We start from the raw sequence: 19,337 nt of genomic DNA on the forward strand, positions 1-19,337 counted from the left end.
GCGCTCGGTTAGCACTTGTCTCTTCCCAGGAGAAAGTTCCATCAGCGCAAGGGCTGGCTCTGTGTTTTGTTCTTCTGCTCTTTTCTTAGCACCCGTGTTACCGAGAGTCTCGCTAACAGTCAGTACATGTCTGTTGGATAAGTGAACCTGATGTTTTAACTCGAATACTTCTAAGTAACGCAAAGTTTGTAATTTATGCCATTAGTCCACAGGAGGGCGGCTCGCCACGACCCCCCGCCCCCCAAAAATGAAACTGCTGAAGCAGTGGAGTTGCCAGTGACTGACGTTCTTATAGGTCTATTACCTGAATGGTAGCAAGAACTGTATTTTTTTTTAAATCCAGGCATAAGACAAACAGAAAAAAAACCCACACATACTTTTTAAAAAATTTTTCACTTATTGAAGCTAATGCATTATGAAAATACTAATTGAGAAGTGGAGAAGAGAAGAACTTTTGACAAGCTGATTGTTTCTTGGGACAAGCTAAGGGTTTTCATTTTGTTTTGTTTCTGTGTTTACGTTTTTATTCTAGTCCCGGACATGTTAACTTGATATATGAGCTGATAAGAAGTCTGAGCCCTCTGGTGTATTTTTAAGTTCATTTGTTAGACAAAGTATGAGGAAATACGGTCCATTTCATCAATTTCTCTTTTTTCCCTTTCTGAGTGGCTATTTAAACACAGATAACAGCACACAGGACAAACCGGAGGAGCGGGTTCTGTCCGCGGCCCACGCTCACCTGCTGCCTGAGGTCGGCACCCAGGGGCACCCGTGTGGCCTGACGGGTTTGGAAGCCTGCCGGAGCGGAGGCCCCAGCAAGAAGTCCTCGCGTTGAGAACTTGGGCAAATGACTCCTTGACCTACGCTACTCACATGGTTGCACAACAGGGAAGAAGGAGCCTCGCAGCAGAGGGGACAGGAGCCAAGTCCAAGTGAAGGCTCCGGCCAAAAAATACATACGAAGAAGGTGCGCCCCAGTTCTCTTCTGCCAAGATTCCCACGCCTGGTGTCTGGCCCAGAATAAGAACGCTGTCTTCTGTGGATATGTCACTTTCTTAAATCAACGTATGTTTTTTCTTAACAAAATTTGCCTTTTGTGGGCTTATTCGTTTAGACAGAACTGTATATAAAATTAATATAAACGCGGACCATAAATCTCACGAAATATGAGTGATCGTCACAGACAAACGTGTTTAGCACCTGTTTTGCCCAGAAGGCACTGCCTCAGAGAATCGGCATTTTTCTCCACCGTGTTGCCCTCAGGAAAGCGGTCAGGCGGCCTCTCCTCATTTTCCATCCTGGCAGCGAGTGTGGAAGTTTTCACCAGTAACACAGTTCATTGTCCTTCCAGGACCGGGGGAGGCTGGGTGACAAAATGTGCATCCCGGGCAGCGAGAGGGACTGGAGTTCCCGAGAATGTTTCTTGTCGTAGACACGACTCAGCCTTTTAGAGCCCTTTTCCCTCTTACGAGCCAGGGCACTTTATATGACAAGAGTACTAAGCGGGTTCTAAGTCCCTCCCCGCTGTGACAGCGCAGAACGAAGCGCGGACGGACTGCCGCGCAGCACACGTGGGCGCGCGCCGCGCATGCGCTCACGCTGTCCGCGGTGAGCGGGGCGGGGCCTCCGCCTGGAGATTTGCTCCGGGAAAAAAATCAGTGTCAGGTGGCACTGGCCCTGCAGGGGGAGCCTCACAAGCCGGGTGCGAGAAACAGTCCCAGCTACGCCCGCTCAGCCTCCAGGCGCTTCGGTCATGGTACAGGGCAATGTTTTGGGAGGACCACATGCCAGCTCAGCTGGGGACCCAGCGGAATTTGTAACCCCCGTTGGCCGTCCGAATGGTGAAGGCGTTGCCCTGGGGGAAGGCGAGGGTGCGGATGGTGCTGTGGCTGCGGATGGGGGTGCAGAAGGAGCCGCCCTCCTCCAGCGCCCCGTGGCTCAGGTCCAGCGCGCGCGCCGGGCAGTCCGTGCGCAGCCCCCGGAAGGCACCGTGCAGCTGCGCGGGCCCGCGGGCCAGGCTCGCCGACTCCGGCTGCAGGCGGAGCCGCTTGGGGTCGCGGCTCTGCAGCGCTTCATCGCAGCGCTCGGAAATGTCCCTCAGGACGGCGTCCACTTGCGCACAGTCCTGCCCCGCGGTGACGAGCAGCTCCTCCAGGCTCCTCTTGGCGGTGGCCGCCCCGCAACTCCGGGCCTGCGTGATCATCAACTTCTACAAGAGACGAGGAGGGGCGCCGCCTGGGGCCAGCGTCGGGCGCGCAGACGACACCTGGGCGCACTTCAACTGGGCCCGGGCACGCGGCTCCGCGGACTCCCAGCTGGCCCGCCGTGCCCCACCCCGCCCCCGTCCCGCACTGGGAGCGGGGGCCGGGCGTACCCGACATTTCCAACTCCCGCAGCGTCCCACGTGCGCGCCCCTCTTACGTCCAGCACCGAGGCCAGGTGCCGGGTCCGACCGGCGAGCTCCTTCAGCCGCACGTTGCGCTCCTTGAGCGACGCGATCTCCTCCTGCTTCTGCGTCAGCGTCGCGTGCAGCTGCGGGAGATCGGGACGCTGAGAGAGCGGCAGGCGCCGCTCGGTCTCGTCAGTGCCAAACCCGGACCCCAGGGTCCCATCAGCAACGGGGGCCCGAGCGCAGTCACACTGATGAGAATTCGAGTTTTCTGTTTAAACAAAGCACTTGGACGAAATGCCTCTCAGCTAACCCTTGGTGTGGAGCGGCGGTGAAGAGCAAATGACTTGGGCAACGGGCGGACAGGTTCTGCCTCTGGAGCTCAGCCTCCCTGTACCTCAGTTTCCTTACCTGTAAAATGGGGCTGGTAAGAGTGTCCAGCTCAAAAGACATGAGTATGCAAGGCCAGGAGAACGTACATTGGGAAGCACGATACCAGGCCTACAGAAAGCCCTCAATAAATACGGTGGCCCTGTTCGAAATCTGGCGGGAAGAGGATTCCCACGTAGTGAAAATGGAAATTGAGGCAGGGCCCCGAAGCCAAAGCAGCTCCGTGGGCCACCCGCGGGCCGACCGCTTCCCACGGTCCCGGGGCTCCACTCCCTGTCCGGCCCCAGGACTGCCAGCCGCCGCCCCCGAGGCCCTTACTTGGTTGTTCTCAACCAGCGCGTCCCCCAGCGCCCTCTGGTTCTGGTCGGCCACCTCCTTCCAGTACTGCTCAGGCCGGAGCACTTCCGCGGGGCGCGGCGCCGGCGCGCGCGGGTCCAGCGGCGGGGAGAGGCAGGGCCCGAAGGGCAGCGTGTCGCAAGAAGGGAAGGGGAAGTCTCTGCTGGCCGCGGGAGGTGACATCAAGGAGGACGAGTCTGCAGGAGAGGGGGAGCTGGGTTTGCAGCCTCAGACCCGCGCCCGCTGGTACAGGGGCAAGACGCCACGCCGGATTCAGGGGTACGTGGAGACTCCTCTTTAGATAAGTAAAGCGGCCCTCGCCCCGCGTCCCCACGATTCCCAGGCCCTTCCTGGCACCTGCACGTACGCAGCAGGTGCTCAACCTGCCTGACGTCACACAGACCCTCAGCCCTGCACACTCCTGTCACTCACCTCTCCACCCCGCACCGCAGGGTGGGACCCCTGTCCCAGAACTCACACTCGCAAACGAGAAGGCGCTAGAGACCCTGCGACTCATCGGTTCCGCCAGGATGCCTGGGGGCCCCCTGAGCACCGAAGAGCCTGGCCTTGGACGAGTTGCGGGCCCGCCCTGACGGGTGCCCGGTTTACCACCTTCCCGACCCCGAAACCTGAACCGGTCTCCCCGGGTGGGGACACGCCGCCGTTACTGAACGGCAGAGAGACCGCACTTGCCTGCGATGAGATCCTCCACCGTGTCTCTGAAATCCTGCAGATCCAAGTCCGCCGCCGTTTGCGCGGCGGCATGGCTCTGAAATAAACCAGAGGTGTGAGCTACTTAGTGCCGAGTCTGGCAGGCCTGGGGCACTTCCTAGGCTGACAGCCGTCCTCCCGGCTCTGCTCGGCGGCGGGTCTGCACTCGCTCGCGCCCGGAACCGGGCCTCCTACCTGAAAACCAAAACCCCATCCGAGACGCGGGACCCAGCAGCCTTGCACCGCCATGGCGGGGAGCGGGGCGCACGACGTGGGGATCCCGTCCGCGAGGGTCGCGCTGGGCGCCACCACCGTGCGCGGCGGTGTTAGGCACGGAGCCGCCGCGCTCAGAGCGGGGGTCCTGCGCCCAGCCTCCCGCAGCGGACTGGGTGCGGATCGCCGCCTCGCCCCATTGGCCGGCCACCAGCCAATCAGCTGCCTGCGGCGCTCCCCTCGGGCGCCGCAGGACCTCCGCGTCGACCTACCTCCCACCTGGCTGGGAGCTGCGCTCTCCGAACGGAGCGCGCTGCGCGAACTTCCGGTCTTCCCTCTAGGACCCGACACCGTGCCGGGTCTCACAGGGCAGGGGCTTGAGGCCATACTCGCGCCCAGGCTCCGTCACACTAGACCACTCCTTCCCCATAAAGGGAGGGAGAGGGTAGGAAGACGCGTGGGCGAAGATGCTCACTCTGCGGGCGCGGCCCCTGTTGCTCTTGTTTCTTAAAAAATCAGAGCTCACTTTTCCCGGACAGTGTGACGCACCTCCAGCGCCTTGAACTGGACACTCTCCCGGGTTCCTGCCACGTGCCTGGGAGGCCAGGAACCTTCCCATCCCCTTAATCCCCGAACGTTGAGAGTTGACAACTCTCTACACAGGGTCTCGGTTACTTCTCATACCGATGCCGGGGGGCAGGCAGGGCGCAGCAAGCGGCGAGTCCTCCTTTGACCCTGAAGCTCGGAGAAACCGAACTGCCCGGCGCCGCCCAGCTCTGACACGGCGGCGGGATTGGGGCTCGCGTCCCGGAATGCGGGCGCCCTTTCAGTCCTCCTGCCTCCAGGCCTCGGTGCCTCCGGCGCCCCCGGCCTTTCAGGAAGCCTGGCTTCCGGCGCAGACCGACGGGGAAGCAGTCTCCGCGGGACCTGGTGCGGAGGCGCCTCCAGCAGGCCCACCAAAAATCTCTGTCCTGCTCGGTGCGCTACTGTTGATTGACAGGTCCCTTAGTGCCGTCACACCCTCCTCCTGAAAGTGCGTCTCTATACTATCGCGATGTTTGTGAGAAAGGCTTACTCTGACCCTGGCTTCACAGAGTGTGCAAGCGCCAGGGAGGAGGGGGTCAATCAGGGCGCCGCCGGCACCAGCTGGGAACTCAGGCTCTAGGGGAAAGGAGCTGGGAAAGGGGAGGCCGAGGGCCCCAGAAATGCCGGAGCAGAGGTCCTGCCCTGGCGGAAGGCACTGGAGAGGAGGGGAGACTTCCTCTCCCAGGGCAGGAAGGCCTCTCTCCCTCCGTAGAGCCTGCAGACTGGTCCTGGCCTCAGGAGCCTGGAGGCGAACTCAGCAACGCAGACGCAGGACATGCGCCGTCGGTGCGGGCCAAGTCTTGGTCGGTTCTGGACCTCAGACCCTCCGGGGCACTCCTCCCTGTCCGCCTTCCCTGGCAGGCGGCGGCTGGGCAGCGGACCGGGGTGGGGACCGGCCTGGGGTCTCCCTCCCTATGCACCAGCTCTGTCTTCCCCAGGACAAGTCTTGGAACTCTTGTGTGACCTCTATCCTTCAAACTTTGTGTCCCACCTTCCCAATTAGATACAAATCTGGCATTTCTCCACCTACAATAGCAGGCAAAAAACAAAAACAAAGAAAACCTAGAACATACAGTCACATTAAGTTCTGTATACTGAAGCAAAAATCCAGCAAGAGCCTGCCTGGTTCTCGCTCCTTGCGCAATAGACACCTTGGCATGAGGGCCCACTGAAAGGCATTCGGACACTGTCCTTCCTTGTTGAAGCGTCCAGATCCAAGGAGAACGACAGAACAGCCTCCGCAGGGCCGTGCCCACTCTTACCTTTCTCTGCGACAGCCTGTGCTTTCACGGACCACCTACCCTGAGCCCCCCTGAGCTCTGTCCCAGTCCTCAGAGGAAGCTCCGGGAAGCTCTGCTCCATCACCAACTGCAGCAGTGAGAGGTGGTCATTTCTTCTAGACAGTCCTGTGTGGGGCGTGTCCCCACGGGCCTCCTGTCCCCAGCACCTGCTGCCAGGGAGCTGGGATGGGCACCCTTCTGGGCTGCATTTGGCTAGGACCTCCTGCCCTTCCGGCACTTCGTGCCCCGAGGTGAGCAGGCTCCGGAGCAACCTGGGGGAGGCTCCCTTGTCTGCCTGCGGATGTCCCCCCCCCGGAGCCAGCGATAGAATGGGACGGAAGTACGAAGCTGGATTTTCAGGACAAGGAAAAAGTTAATTGCCTCTTTGTCTCAGGAGGGTAAGCAACGTGAGCCTTTGGAGAGGAAGGAGGAAAGAAACTTTTTAGAGCTGCTGAAGGGCCCCCTCTGCAGAGAGGAACGTTTTCTGCCGGATTTTTCCCAGAGTCCTTTGTTCCTCTGCCTGCTTCCTGCAAATGGAAACTCTCTTCCTCGTTTCCAGTCTTGATCCAGAAGTTTTCCTTGGATCTACACACTCCTTAGACACCCAGGGAATGGGAAAGTTTCACGAAAGGCTGGGAAGGGGCCGCTGAAGGGACAGACAAGACGCCCAGCGTCAGGTGCCCAGCGAGCACCGGGTCCCTCGATGAGCGATCGACGCTCCAGGGGATGGGTGGGAAGGAGGATGGGAGGCCGGCCTGGCGGGGGCGCCCTTGTCAGAACGGCTCCGAGAAGGCGGCCGCCGTCGTGACTTACTGGGAGGAGGGAAGAATTCTGGTCCTCCGGGCTCAGACTCCGGCCCCACGTCGCGTCACCAGCCAGACGTGCCTGCGCTCCCCACGGGCGACAAGCCTTTCCGGAAACACACCCATAGCCCCGGAGTCAGAGTTTGGGCACCGGAGGCAGAGGGGCGCCACGAGGAAGGGGAGGTACCTGCCAGGCGGCCGAGTCCCCTGCAAGCGGCGCGTCGGGCGCGAGGAGCGAGCAGTCGGCGAGGTCCTGCAGGTCTATGGTGGTGAGGGCTGCGCGGGAAGAACCGGAGACGCGCCGGGCGGGCTGCTGGCATCGCCGCCGGGCCGCAGGGACCCAGGCAGAGCAGCCCTTCCCGGCCGCGCGCGCCCCACCTGCCCGGCACGGGCAGCCCAAGGGGTGGTCGCGCGCGGGGCCACCGGGCTCACCAGGCAGCGCCGCGGGCTCGGCGCCCGGGGGATCCTCGTACACCGACACCGGGTTGTCACTGCTGCATCCGGGGAAGAACGTCCGCGGAGGGGCGAACTAGGCGAGCACAGAAACGGAGTGCGGGTCAGCCCTCGGCGCCCAGGACGTGCGGCCCCCGCCGGGCCCCGGGGCCCCCGCCCCACCTTCCTCTCTGGCTTCCCGGGCTTGCCAAGGGGCCGGCCCCGCAACTCCGCTATGCGGTTCGGGCAGATGCTGTCGAAGGCGCGGCGTCCCGCCGCTGCGCCCTCGCACGCCTGCATCCCGCCTCCCCACCGGCCGCGGCCCGCGAACCCCGCCGACGGCTCGGAGGCGGCGGCCTGCGGCCTGCACCCTGCGCTCCGCCAGGTGCCCGCGGGCTTGGGAGCCGTCCGGAGCTCCGGGAAGGCGCGTGGCCGGGTGGCGCCGAGGGGCGGGGGCGACCGCGCGCGGGAGGGGCGGCTCGCGCCGGAGCGCCAGAGGTGGCGCCTTGAGCCCGGACAATCTGCGCGCGGGCGCGGGCGCTCAGCCCAACCCGGCAACGGCTTCCCCCGGGAGCCGCGAGCGCGGGGCCCGGGCCCGCCAGCGCCCTTTCGGCCAGGCTTGGCGCCGCCGCCTCCTGGCCGCGCCAAAGGCGGGGAGGGAGGGAAGGGGTGGACGGGCCCCACCGGCCCCTAATGCCGCCTTCCCGCCTTTGGACCGTGGGGAGGAGACGTTAAGGATTCCTGTTCCATTTTCCTCCCACCCCAGCCACGGAGCAGGACAGAAACGCGCAGTTTTCAAAGCCAGGCTCTGCGGGGTTTGGTGGGGCGAACAATCTCAGCAGGAGCAGTTCCCCCCCCCACCCTCCACCCCCATCCCCCGTCACTGAAGCCCTCCCCCCCAAGACTCCCCGTGCAAGGGGTTCCCCGGCCCCAACTCAAGCTGCATCTGCCTAGGTCTGAGGCCCAGCGCCCCGCCCGCCAGCCCGGCTCTTTCCCCTGGCAGCGCCTGGGCAGACTCTGAAAGGGGGTCAGTTAAGAAAAAGTGACACCCACAAACTCTCCTCCAGTTTCAGAAACCGGCACAATGGAGAGCCCCAAATCCCCTACGACTCAGGTCTCGGTCCCGTTCCCCGGAGGCTTCGGCCCCTCTCGGTGGCTCTACCCGCAGGGGCCGCCTGCCCACGCCTGTCCCAGGAAGGGGCGTCTCCAAGTCCGGGTGAGGGGGCCTCTCGGGGCCACTCACACCCATAGAATCTGAACCATAGTCTGAAACCGAGGCCTTTGTGACCTCCCATTGGGCAGCTCGTGTCTTATGCCCAGTACTAGTAGTGAGCAAGCCTTTTTACCTGGGTTAATAAACAAGACCCCTAACAAGTGAGAGGAGCTGGCATTGACTTGGAGACTCTGATCCTCTGTCAACATGAGAATCCAGCGGGGGGAGGCCCGTCAGCCAGAGCCGGTGTGACGTCGCTGACCCTGAGCAGCTGTGCCTTCAGGGTCGGAGTCCGAGGATCAGAACCAGATTCAGGAGCCCCACCTCTTCAGGAAGACTTAACGCAGACTTGGATGGCGTTGTGGCGAAGATGAGATTATTTACGTTGGGACTCGTGCTTCTTGGGGTGGATAAATGAATGCTGTCCAAAAAGGGGCCTTTTCGGGGGCACCTCCGCCCCCTGCAGCCTGCCCCCAGCTCCACCGCCCGCTTCCCCTGGCTCCCGCACAGCGGAGCCGCTGGCCAGCCCAGCCTCCACCCCCCTCCTCGCCGCCTCCCCAGGCTGTAGAAGGAGCGGGGCGGCTCTTGGCTAGGCTCTGGGGAGATGTCTGCACATGGGGACCGGCACCGATTTCCCAGGCCGGGTTCACTTCCCATCAGTGAGTGCCATGTCCGAGGAGGAAAGTGGGAGCGGGCACAGAACCATGTGTATCTACCAGACAGGTCGCCGCAGCAGGAGCTGGGCGCGCGTGATGCTCTGCCTCCCAGGCTGAGTGATTCTGGGACCAAACCTCCCACATCAGTCTTGGCTGCGCGACGGAGCGACGCTGGGGGAGTCGCCCCCTCCCAAGGGGAAAAAAGTCACATTCCTGCGGAACAGCCGCCCCCCAGCCCCTACCCCCAGCCAGGCTGAGGGCTGCAGAGGCTTTGGCATTTGGCGCAGAGGACGCGACTTTTCTCCTCCTTCTCCCCTTCGCAGACCAGCTCCCCCTCCGATAGCTGGGGCCCCCAGTCCCCTCACGCTGAGCCCCGAGGAGTGAGGTCCTGGAGCGCCTGGCATGTCTGCAGACAGGGAGGGATGGTCCCGGAGGGGCCCGGGGGAGCGCTGGGAGGGCGCACATGACAGGAAGCGGAGGGAGGCTCTCTCTTTGCTTCGTTTGCTTTTTATTTGTATACTTGCCACGCATTTAGTTCTAAACTCAGCAGAACATGCCTTGCTCCCCCCCAAAAAAGACCCGTGTTTTCAACCATACAGAACGTGTGAATAAACAGCACCATGGACAGTAGAGTCACCTCCAACTGCTAACGCTCTCCTGCATTTGCTTGATTTCTGTCTCCAAGTGTTTCTCTGTGTAAGCCCCTCCCCCACCCCTCCCCCTCCCCCGCGATGTGCAGGCTGCCACCAGCCTCCGAGGACTTGCTATGTGCAGGACCTGGGCCGGGGGTTTGTGTGGAGCACCGTGTCACACCCCCGCCTCAGCCCTGCCACGGGAGCCCGCTGGTACCCTCGTTCCTACAGAAGGGCCTCAGACCCGCCCAAGGTCGCCCAGCAAAGTGACTCCGGACTCCACTTGTTCAACTAGCACTTTGCACACCGCCCAACCCCGCCTCCCCTTCGGCCTCCCAACAGCCCAGGGTCAGGGACCAGGGCCCGCTGTCCTGTCTCGGGAAGAGGGTTTTCTGAGCAGACCCCTGCACGCAGCCGGGGCAAGTTGAGCAGCTTGGCTACGGGTGGGCGGGGGAGGGGAACGCAGACCACCTGCCTTCTACCCCCCCTTCCCTCTGCTGTTGGCCTCTTGCGGCCCAGGGTCCCTCCCTGAAATGCCAGGGACGGGGCTCCGCCTGGAGAACGCGCTGGGCTGAGACGAGGAGGAAGGCGGAGCGCAGTGCCTGCCGGTGGGGGCTGTGGCGACTGCCCGGCCGCGGGAACCCCGGGCTCACAGGTAGCAGGTGTGAGCGGGACTCAGCTGCTGAGCCACCTGATCGCACGGTCAAGGGCTCGACTGTAGCAGCCGTTGCTGCCCGCAAAGCCTGGCCCTGCGGCACCTGTGGCTGTGCGGAGCACCGCCTTCACCACGCCGGCCCGGCGAGTCCGCGGCGCACAGCTCCCCCGCTGCGCGGGGCGGGGCACCAGCGCTGCACTCTGGCCGCTCCAGACAGCAGGCACGGATGCGGGCGCCATTGGCCTCGCACCCCAGCTCCCGCTTTGGCCTTCTAGGGGCGAGTGGGCCTCCCTCTCCTGACAGGAGAGGGGTGGGTGGCAGGATACAGGCCTGAAGGTGACCCCAAGTCGCCTTGCAATGGAGCCGTGCCCACCTAGGTCTCCCCTGGCCTGGCCGTTCTTGCAGAGATGCCAACTCCAGAGTGGAGCTGGAGGTGGGGGCGGGGGGTGGCTGCCTCAATTGTTGCGTTGTGGCCGAGGCCTCATTTGCCAGAGGCCTTCACCATCCCTCCAGGTGACAAAGAGGAGTGTTCAGACACACGGGGACAGACTGTTTATTGGGCAAAGGCGGCTCTCTCCTGTGCGCTCAGCAAAATAAATAAGCGACCAGACACTAATATCGTACATTATTTACAACCCACAGGGCGAGCTGGGGACCACGCAGAAGCCCGGAACGCTGCTCCGTGGGCCGACACTGCATCCTCTCAAAGCGATGGGAGAGGCCCGGCCCGGGAGCCAGGAGAGCCAGGGTCAACTTTATTTCGAGCTCGGGGACAAGCGGCACTTGTCACAGATCTGGAGGGGCAGCAGGTGCGCCAGGGAGGTCCCGTTGATGGCCACGAGTAGCCGCAGCTTGCCCAGGCAGTCCTGCAGCTCGGGCTCGGCGTGCCCGCCCAGGCTCAGGTCCAGGCGGCGCGGGAGCCGGAGCAGGCCGTCGGCCAGCGCCAGGCAGCAGATGGCCAGCAGCGAGGGCGCGTAGCCGCAGAAGGCGTAGTCGGCCAGGCTCAGCTCCGCCACGCCCTGCGCCAGCGCCTGCGCCTCCAGCGCTTGGGAGGCCGGGGCCTGCCCGGCGTCCACGCGCGCGTGCGTGAAGTGCTCCAGGAAGAAGCCGACGGTGGGTGCGCCCAGGCTGAAGCGCAACTTGTGCAGCACGATGCGCTCGAGGTTGCAGAGCTGCTGCCGGGAGAAGGCGCCGCAGCACAAAGCCAGGAGCTGCTCCACGCGCGGCGGGTGCACCTCCACCTGCGGCACAGGGCGCTCAGCTCCCGCGCCCCGGGCGCACCCCTGCCTCCACCCTGGGCTCCCCCCGCCCCCCAGCCCTTCCAGCCGCACAGCCGGGGCTGCTCCGCGCCATTACTTCCACTGAAGTCACCTGTGCTGGGCTTCCAGACTACCTTCGCTAACTACTGTCTGGCTAAAACCAGGCTTGCGAAGATTTAAGGGGACTGGAAGCGCAGCGGGGCTGCTGAGAGCTGCCGGGACGGACTGGCTGCCGCCTCTCTCGGGCCTGGGGGTAGCTGTGAGGTTAAGGCTGCGGGGCGGACACATTCGCAAACGTCTGCGGAGCGAGTTCAGGGAGCCCGTCCCCGCACCGTGTGGGCCGGAAACCCAGGGGGCCAGAGGGCCGGGAGTTGGGCGCCCCCAGGCTCCGCAGGCAGGTACCTGTTTGCAAGCGATGAGCAGGGACGTGACCCCGAGCAGCTGGAAGCAGTCCGCAGCCACAGGCGTGGTGGCGAGGAAGCGGTCCAGCGTGTTCACCGTCAGGCACAGCGACTCGAAGGAGAGGCCGAACTGGCGGTGCACGGGGATCAGCCAGCTGAGCAGCCTGCAGCGGGACTCGGCGGTCACCTGCCGGGGCGGGGGCGGGCGGCCGGCTGAGCCTGCGGCCGAGGGGCTGCGGAGGGCACGGGCCGCTGCGACCCAGGGGGCTTGCCAGAGGAGGAGGAGAACGCTGGAGAAATGCGTGTAAACTGGGAACGCGGGGCGCGGCCCCAGCGAAAAAGGCTGGGCTGGGCGGCGGGACGCCTGGATCCACGTGCGCCGCTGTGCCTAACGCACAACCCAGCACCGCGCGCAGTCGTCTCCGCAATTTAGCGGAAGGGGGTGGGGGTGTCCCCACCTTGCAGATGAAGAAACAAGCTCAGGGTTGTTAAATAACTCGCCTTGGGTCGGTAGCTGTGCGGACTCAACCTAGAAAACGTCTTAATTCCTCTGCGTGCTACTGCGTCCCCACCACCAGTTTGGAAGCTTCGAAAAGGTCCCCTTAAGCGTTTAGGGCCCACTTCGCTCTGTCTGTAAAATCTACCCCCTGTCCCCTGGGACGCGGGCTGGGGCTCCACCGGCGCTCACCTGCGGCTGCCGCGCCAGCGCCTCCCGCGCGTGGAAGTGGCTCTCCCGCGCCTTGCGGAAGGCGTAGCAGCTCTGCCCGTAGTCGCGGAAGGTCTGCAGGTCCAGCTGCAACGACTGCTGCGCGGGGCCTCGCCCCCCGGTGGCCGCGGGGCTGCCTGCGCCGTCTGAGCCTGAGCCGGGGGACTCGAACAGGTCGCCGATGCCAGAGTCCCCCGGGAGCCGGCACGGGCTCAGCGGCTGCAGCGGCTGCTTCCTCCGGAGGCGCGGGCGCCTGCTTTTCTTGACCGGGGCTCGCAGGTACTGGTTATTGTCCCCTGTCCCAGCCCGGGCGGCAGGGCTGGCGGGGCACGGCGTCACCATGCTGCGTCCCGGTGGCCGCCCCGCCGCTCCGAGGCCGCGGCGGGCGGGACGCGCGTACCAAAGCGCGAAGGAGCCCCGCTGGCTGGCCCGCGAGGCCCTAAGTACCGACCTGTGCCACGCCCCCGGCCTCTCACTGGCTGGGCCCCCGCCGCGACCGCCGCGCTTTCCCGGCCAAACTGCCGCCCCCGCGCGCGGCCCGCAGGCCCAAGGGGGAGGGGCCCCGGCGGCCGCGCACCCACCCTGCGCAGCCGGCCCTGCGCGCTGCCCGCGTTACCTGGGCAACCGAGCGGTGCGACGGCAGGAGGCGCGAGCAGGCACCCAGCGGCAATGGAGGTGGGGCGGCTGCGCGGCCAGGTGAGCTCAGGACCCGGCTGAGCGCGTCCTGGGGCCACTTCCGCCCCTGGTCGCCGGGCGCGCGCTTTGCCACGTCCGCCTCCAGCCCACACGCGACCCGCACAGGCAGCACCCGCAGTTCAGCGGCGCTCGTGGTTTTGTTTTAGTCAGGACCCGAGTAGCCGGGGTCCCTCCCTGTGCGGGGCTCGGCGCGGCGGTCGCCTGGCGGCCGGAGGAGCCTCGCCCAGCGGGCGGGTGTGCGCGCCGGCCGCCGCTCGAGGAGCAGGCCGGGTCGGCGCATTTGCCGCTTTACCGAGCGGCCGGATCTTCGGCCCCTCTGCCCGGCGGCCATCGTTGCCCGCCTGCTCCCGGTCTCCCGTCTCCGCGTCCGTCCCTGCAGGGCTCGGGGAGCGGAGCGGCAGGGGTCCTGCTGGTTTGCTGCGCCGCTGCGTCCCGTCCGGGACCCTCGAGGAGACGCGGCCCTGGTGGCGCAAGTGGCACTGGGGAGCCTTCCAGATCTGTCGCAGGGGCAGGAAGCCCAGGGGTCCCCGAGAGGTGAAATGACGAGGTGCCAGCCCGGCGCAGGTCCGCTTTTCTCACCCCGTTCCAGGAAAAAAAGGAAGAAAACCTCCGAACGTGTGTGATCAGAACGTAACCTTTTGTCCGCAGACCTTCCGTGGGTTTGGGGTGCTGTCTCCCAGAGATGCGGGCTGCAGGAAAAGGGCCGACTGCGGTTCTGGTCAGCGTCACCCCGACTTCCCTGGAAACCTGAGCCAAGTCTTCGGTCTCCAGACGGTAGGGCGTCTCTTGTAACACGAGCGTCGAGCGGAGAATCACCTGGGCCTGAAAGCCCAGGTGCCGGCCTCCGCCCCCTCGTGGGCGGCCGCGGGGAGCCCCGTGGCAGGGCCTCGAATCCAAGCAGCGGGCCCGACATCGGACCCCGGGGAGGCAGCGCTCAGGGCGAGGGGGAGAACCCCGGGGTCTGGCCTCTCCAGCGGCCGACGGCCCGCGGCGCCGCGAAGGGAACTCGGGGACGCAGAAGCGCCGCCCTCGCTCGCGGGCCTCCTTCCCCTCGTCTGTGCCGCGGGTGTGACACCCAGTCCTTCTCGAGCGTGAACCAGGCTGTTGGGGTGACGCCAACAACGCCACAGGCAGCGCCTGGTCCACCGGCGGCCGAGAGGCGAATGGTGCCCTGATCGCAAGGCTGGGCTCCCCGGAGACGCCTGCAGTGAGAGGGAACCCCCAGCAGGGGGTGCGCGAGCTCCCGCCGGACGGCGACGTTTTTTCAGGACAGGTGCGCCTCGTTTTATTGCTCGCCGCTTTATTGCGGTGCACAGATGTTTCGCTTCAAGTCGAAGACAAGGCCCTTCACCTGCCAAGAGATCGCCGATCGCATCGCGTTGCTGCGGAGGTCGGGCTGCCTGCAATGTTCCGAGGGGCCCTTCCCTCTTGGAGCGGACGTTCTGCCAGGGACAGTGCCGCCCATCCCGTGTTTCCTTCATTAAAGTGTGGGAAGAGTTGCGGGAGAGGATCTCCTGGGTGCAGGGTTAGCAGAGAGAGTACAGGACGCCGGTTAAATCCAAACAGCAGGCTGAGAACAAATAAACCCGAAGTGAAGTGTGTCTCAAACGTGGCATGGGACATCTTTATACTAAAATAATTTGTTTATCTGGAGTCCAAATACTGCACGGGGCAGGCTTACACCAAAGTCTTTGTTGTTCACCTGACGTTCAAACTCCCCGCATCTGGTGGCCCTTCCCAGGCACCGGGGAGCCCGTGGTAGGAGCCGCTGGCCTGGCCTGGACAGACTGCCTGGCTCCAGTGCAGGTCAAGCTAACAGAGAAGGCCAGGGTGGGGCGGAGCTGGAGGGGGGTGTTTGGCAAGAATGTCCCCAGCACAGGAACGGGCTGCTGGGGTCTAGAAATGTGACTCCTGGGCGGGCCTGAGGCCGGCCTGACCCAGAGACACAGAATGAGGGGCCGCGCGGGGAGGAGGCAGGGAGGCAGCAGCTGATACTCCCATAAAATTACCGCGTGGTGCTCTTTATGTGAGCTGTACGCATGCCCTCTCCGGAGTATGCTATGAGGTTGACGCTGCATGGTCCCCATTTTACAGAAAAGGAAACAGGCGGACAGAGGACAAGTTTAGACTTGACCTGACGCCCCTGAAGGGGCCAGACCAAGGCAGAGAGCTGGTGTGTCCTGGCTGGGTGGCACAGTCGTTGGAGTGTTGTCCCTGGCACTGAAAGTTTGCAGGTTTGGTTCCCCGTCGGCGCAGGTAGCAAGGCCCCCGGTCGGGGTGTGTGCAGGAGACACCGATCAATGTTTCTCTCTCTCTCTCTCTCAATCAATAAACACATCCTGGGGTGAGGGTTAAGAAAGAAGGAAAGATCCCCGTGCCTGACCAGTGGGAAACGGACGGGAGGGGCCCGGCTGGGGCCACGTGGGTGCAGCGTGCTCCAAGCTAAGGGCTTTTTGGTCTCTCCCTGAAGGGCCTTGAGAATTACTTTGTTTTCTAATCTCTCTGGGACCTGCACCCAATGCACCTTAAAGGCAGTAGGTAAACCTAAAGTACTTTAAAAATGCCAACCCTAACCAAGCCCAGGCTTCTGTGCTGAAAGCTGTTGAGCGCTGGGCCCGGCTTCTTTGCACCTGTGGGCCCGAGGTTGTCTTGTGTTCTGTTCCATCTTCCCAGGAGGCACTTTGGCAGCGAGAGGTGCCCCCGCACCTGCCCAGCTCTCGGCGGCGGCTGAAGTGGGGCGGATGCAGGCACTGGCAGCACTTTTGTAGCAAACCCAGCGGGTCGCTGCCTAGCCGAGGACAGCTTTGCTGGCGCCTCAGACAATCCTTAAACCCAGGTTCGATTGTCACTAAAAAGTATATTTACTTAAGACTCCATTTTCCATTAATGTATTTAGGTGCCCAAATTGAGAAGTAATTAAGGTGCTTGAAGTCAGACAAGTTTTGCCCGTATTTAGTAAACAAAGGACAGGAATTTCCAGCACATTTTTTGAAGCCGGACGTTTGGCTTCCACGCCTAAAAGTCCACCAGTCCCTGCGGCTGCCTCCCCGCCGCTTTGCCAGTTGCCAGCCTGGCCTGGTTCCTAGGCATGCTCAAGCGCGCTGCCACGCCCTCGTTGCCACACGTGCCCCTCCCCCGGACTCACGCCCACCTGGGCGACCTGCCCGGCACAGGTGGTAGCACGCAATGATAGTTAGCATGCTCAGCTCCGGAGTCAGACTCCGTGGGTTCGAACCCCAGCACGCAAGTTCCAGAAACTCGAGCAAGTGTCCTCGCTGTTAAAAAATATGGGGTCGTAAGAGGACCCTATAAAATTGTCCTGCAGGTTGGGTGAGGCATGATATGTGCCCGGTGTGAGTCAGCGGCTACGTCGTTACGTTCTGTCCAAGCTAAGGCACGTGTCTTTTTGCCACCCAGGCCGGGGAAAATTAATACGTATCATTCAGTCTGTTGCTATCTATGTTGTATGTTATACGTTGATGCGTGTTTGTAGCTGTAAGGGGCACAGAGGCTGCTATCCCTCCCGCAGCTTCCCGGGACGTCATCCGAGCCCCGAGGCGGGCCTGGGGTGGCTGAGCGGGGACGGGGCCTCCAGACGAGCGTCGCCTGGGGCAACGCTGACGTGTTTTCCCTCTGTGAAGTGTGTCTCTGTTGTGTTCAGACGCCGCCTTCCAGAAGGAGGACGTGGCATCAGGAGGGCGCAGTGAGCACGGTGGCCCCCAGAGCGGAGGCCACTGGGGCCCAGGTCCCCGGGGCGTGGACGGCCGGGCGCCTGGGAAGGGCTTCTGGGAACCGTGGCCGCAGCGCCGCTCCCCGTGCTGGGGCCCTTCGGCGGGGCGGCCGCACCTCCCCGCAGGCCCGCGGGGGCAGGTGGGGACAGGCCTCCTGGCCCTGCGTGTGTCACGCCCACAGCGTGAGCATTCACTGGTTCACATGCACTGTCAGACCTGTTTCGGGCCTTCGTTATGTAAGAAGCAGGGGACCCAGGTGAGGCCCGAAAGGTGGCGATGACCGCCATGCGGGGACGTCGGAAGGGAGTGGGCAGAGTGAGGCAGAGCTGGGCTGCTGGCCCGGCCGAGCCGCGCACCTTCCTGGGGGCCCTGCTCCGGGGCTTGCGTTGGGTCAGTGAGCAGAGCGGACGGACACCCTGCCTCCAAGGAGCTCCACCCCGGGCCGGGCCGGGCACGGGGGCGCTGGCCGGCCGGCGGGCTGCGCAAGGGGGCCGCTCGCTCAGAGAGAGCTGGTCGCTGCGAATCCAGCAGGGCGCTGCAGGAAGCGGGGAGTCGGCCACGAGGAAGGACACCTGCCGGAAAGCGGCCCGGCCGGCGCGGGGGCGCAGGCCCCGAGGCCCAGGCAGGCGCGCCCCCTGGGGAGCAGGAGCCGTGCGTGTGGTCAGAGGGCTGGAGACGGGCCGGGAGCAGGGTCGTCCGCTCCGTTCGGATGCGCTCCGATCTACCGGAGCGTTTCATCAGTGCCTCTCCCCGAAGAGGTGGGGACAGTTACCGTCCCCACTTTGCGGGCGAGAGAATCTTGACGGGGTTGAGTGGAAGGCCAGGACCCACACCCAGATCAGGGATTCCATCCGGACCGCCGCCCCGATGCTGTGCTGCGTTCGCTACATGCGGAAGGAAGGCTGTGAGTCGCCCGGGAGGAGGGGCCCCTGGGGTCAGAGCGGCCGCACTTTCCCGGGGTGAACCCCAGAGGTCCTGCGTGGGGTGCAGCAGGGCAGGCAGAGCCGCCTCGGAGCCACGGGGCGCCCGCAGCCGCAGGCTGGGCTGGGCTGGGACCGGCAGGGGGGAACGCGGGGCAAGTCCCCCAGGTGGGGGGGGCTCAGCAGCCACTGGGGCTGTGCCCAGCTTGTCCAATGTCTGCGCTCGGCCACCACTGAGGAGGCGGTCAGAGCGTGCGGGGCTGGACAGACAGGTCTGGCCCGTTGCTGCCCGGCAACCTTGCGGGAGGGAGAGCGCTGAGGGGGAGGGGAGCCAGACTCACAGCTGAGGAAAAGCGTGCCCTCCTCCGCACCTCCCGCTCCCGGGCAAACCTCCTCCCACGTGGAGCAGCCCATCAGACAGTGCGCTCCAGGGAGCTGTCCCAAAGCCCTCCTGCTACCAGAACACGACTGTCCTGAAGGCTGAAGCTGTCGCCCGCTGCTCTTCCACAGCCGTTTTTAATGAGCACCCACTACATGCTGGGTGCTGCTCTGGTTTTGCAGGGGTGGGTGAGACGCCCGCGGCCCCAGGTCGCACGGAGCGGCGGCAGGGAGGCCGAGCGCGAAGCCGCCCTCAGAGCAGGAGGGCTGTGCTGGGCGGGAGAGAGGCCGCCTCCATGAGGGGCTCTCGGCTTCCCAATCGTCGGTCAATCATTGAGTGATCGGTCATCTTCCTTCCCCGCTGTGCAACGCCTCTCCCGCAGCGAGGTCTTCCTGCAGGTCCCTTAAATCCCTGCCGTGGGCGGGGACAGGTGACTTCGGGTTGGGGGCGTCCCCCAGTGCCCAGAGTCTCCCGAAGCAGTTACCTGCAGGCGGCCCGCCCAGCTGGGGGAGCCCGGGCCGGCTGGGGGCGCACAGCGGCTTCCCCACCCGGACACAGGGAAGAGCGAGCGGGTCTCTGACTGGCCACTGCTGCCGGAAGGCAGGCCAGCCTGCGGGGCGTCCCCTGGGAGCGGAGCCAGGCCTCGGTCAGAGGGACAGACCGGCCTGCCTCTCCTTCCTCCCCGCAGAGAAAACAAAGAGGGCAGCAATTAGCGCCTTCAGCCCTGGTAAAAGAACCCCGCGGTGGGAGTGAAGCCGAGCTGCCCAGCTGAAAAGCTACAAAAAGAGGACTGGGTGGGTGGGCCCAGCGGGGCAGCTGCAGAGGCCACCTGGTCATGTGCTGCTCAGAGTCTGAGAAAAGACACCCAGGGCCTGCGGCTGCCAGGAGCCCCGGTGGGGGGAGCAGGGTGGGGCTGCGGAAGGGCCCCCCAGCTCCCGGTGCTGCGACCG

General features: G+C 64.2%; 2 protein-coding genes across 2 annotated transcripts; both read right to left on the reverse strand.

The window, feature by feature from the left end:
* Positions 1-1,792: 1,792 nt before the first annotated feature.
* MCIDAS (multiciliate differentiation and DNA synthesis associated cell cycle protein) lies at positions 1,793-7,439 on the reverse strand. The gene is made up of 7 exons (XM_054575295.1): positions 7,323-7,439; positions 7,140-7,236; positions 6,895-6,983; positions 3,809-3,884; positions 3,098-3,312; positions 2,422-2,532; positions 1,793-2,209 (listed from the first exon to the last, which is right to left on the reverse strand). The coding sequence occupies exons 1-7, from the start codon at positions 7,437-7,439 to the stop codon at positions 1,793-1,795; spliced, it is 1,122 nt and encodes a 373-aa protein (XP_054431270.1).
* Positions 7,440-11,050: 3,611 nt separating this feature from the next.
* CCNO (cyclin O) lies at positions 11,051-13,003 on the reverse strand. Its single transcript, XM_054575297.1, has 3 exons — positions 12,644-13,003; positions 11,957-12,142; positions 11,051-11,536 (listed from the first exon to the last, which is right to left on the reverse strand). Exons 1-3 carry the CDS (start codon positions 13,001-13,003, stop codon positions 11,051-11,053), a joined length of 1,032 nt encoding a protein of 343 aa, XP_054431272.1.
* Between the last annotated feature and the right edge of the window lie 6,334 nt (positions 13,004-19,337).

The sequence above is a fragment of the Pteronotus mesoamericanus genome, unplaced genomic scaffold, assembly GCF_021234165.1.
Source record: "Pteronotus mesoamericanus isolate MK-2021 breed Mesoamerican mustached bat unplaced genomic scaffold, CSHL_Meso_final contig_29, whole genome shotgun sequence".
Lineage (NCBI taxonomy): Eukaryota > Metazoa > Chordata > Mammalia > Chiroptera > Mormoopidae > Pteronotus > Pteronotus mesoamericanus.

What these genes read in the sequence shown, in the direction of transcription:
- CCNO (XM_054575297.1), bottom strand. Translation starts at nt 13,003, where the DNA reads ATGGTGACGCCGTGCCCCGCCAGCCCTGCCGCCCGGGCTGGGACAGGG. An exon ending in CGCTGGCGCGGCAGCCGCAG is followed by an intron (nt 12,143 to 12,643) that starts GTGAGCGCCGGT and finishes CCGCCCCGGCAG; the next exon opens with GTGACCGCCGAGTCCCGCTG. An exon ending in TGCTCATCGCTTGCAAACAG is followed by an intron (nt 11,537 to 11,956) that starts GTACCTGCCTGC and finishes CCTGTGCCGCAG; the next exon opens with GTGGAGGTGCACCCGCCGCG.
- MCIDAS (XM_054575295.1), bottom strand. Translation starts at nt 7,439, where the DNA reads ATGCAGGCGTGCGAGGGCGCAGCGGCGGGACGCCGCGCCTTCGACAGC. An exon ending in CCGGGAAGCCAGAGAGGAAG is followed by an intron (nt 7,237 to 7,322) that starts GTGGGGCGGGGG and finishes GTGCTCGCCTAG; the next exon opens with TTCGCCCCTCCGCGGACGTT. An exon ending in GGGACTCGGCCGCCTGGCAG is followed by an intron (nt 3,885 to 6,894) that starts GTACCTCCCCTT and finishes GGTTTATTTCAG; the next exon opens with AGCCATGCCGCCGCGCAAAC.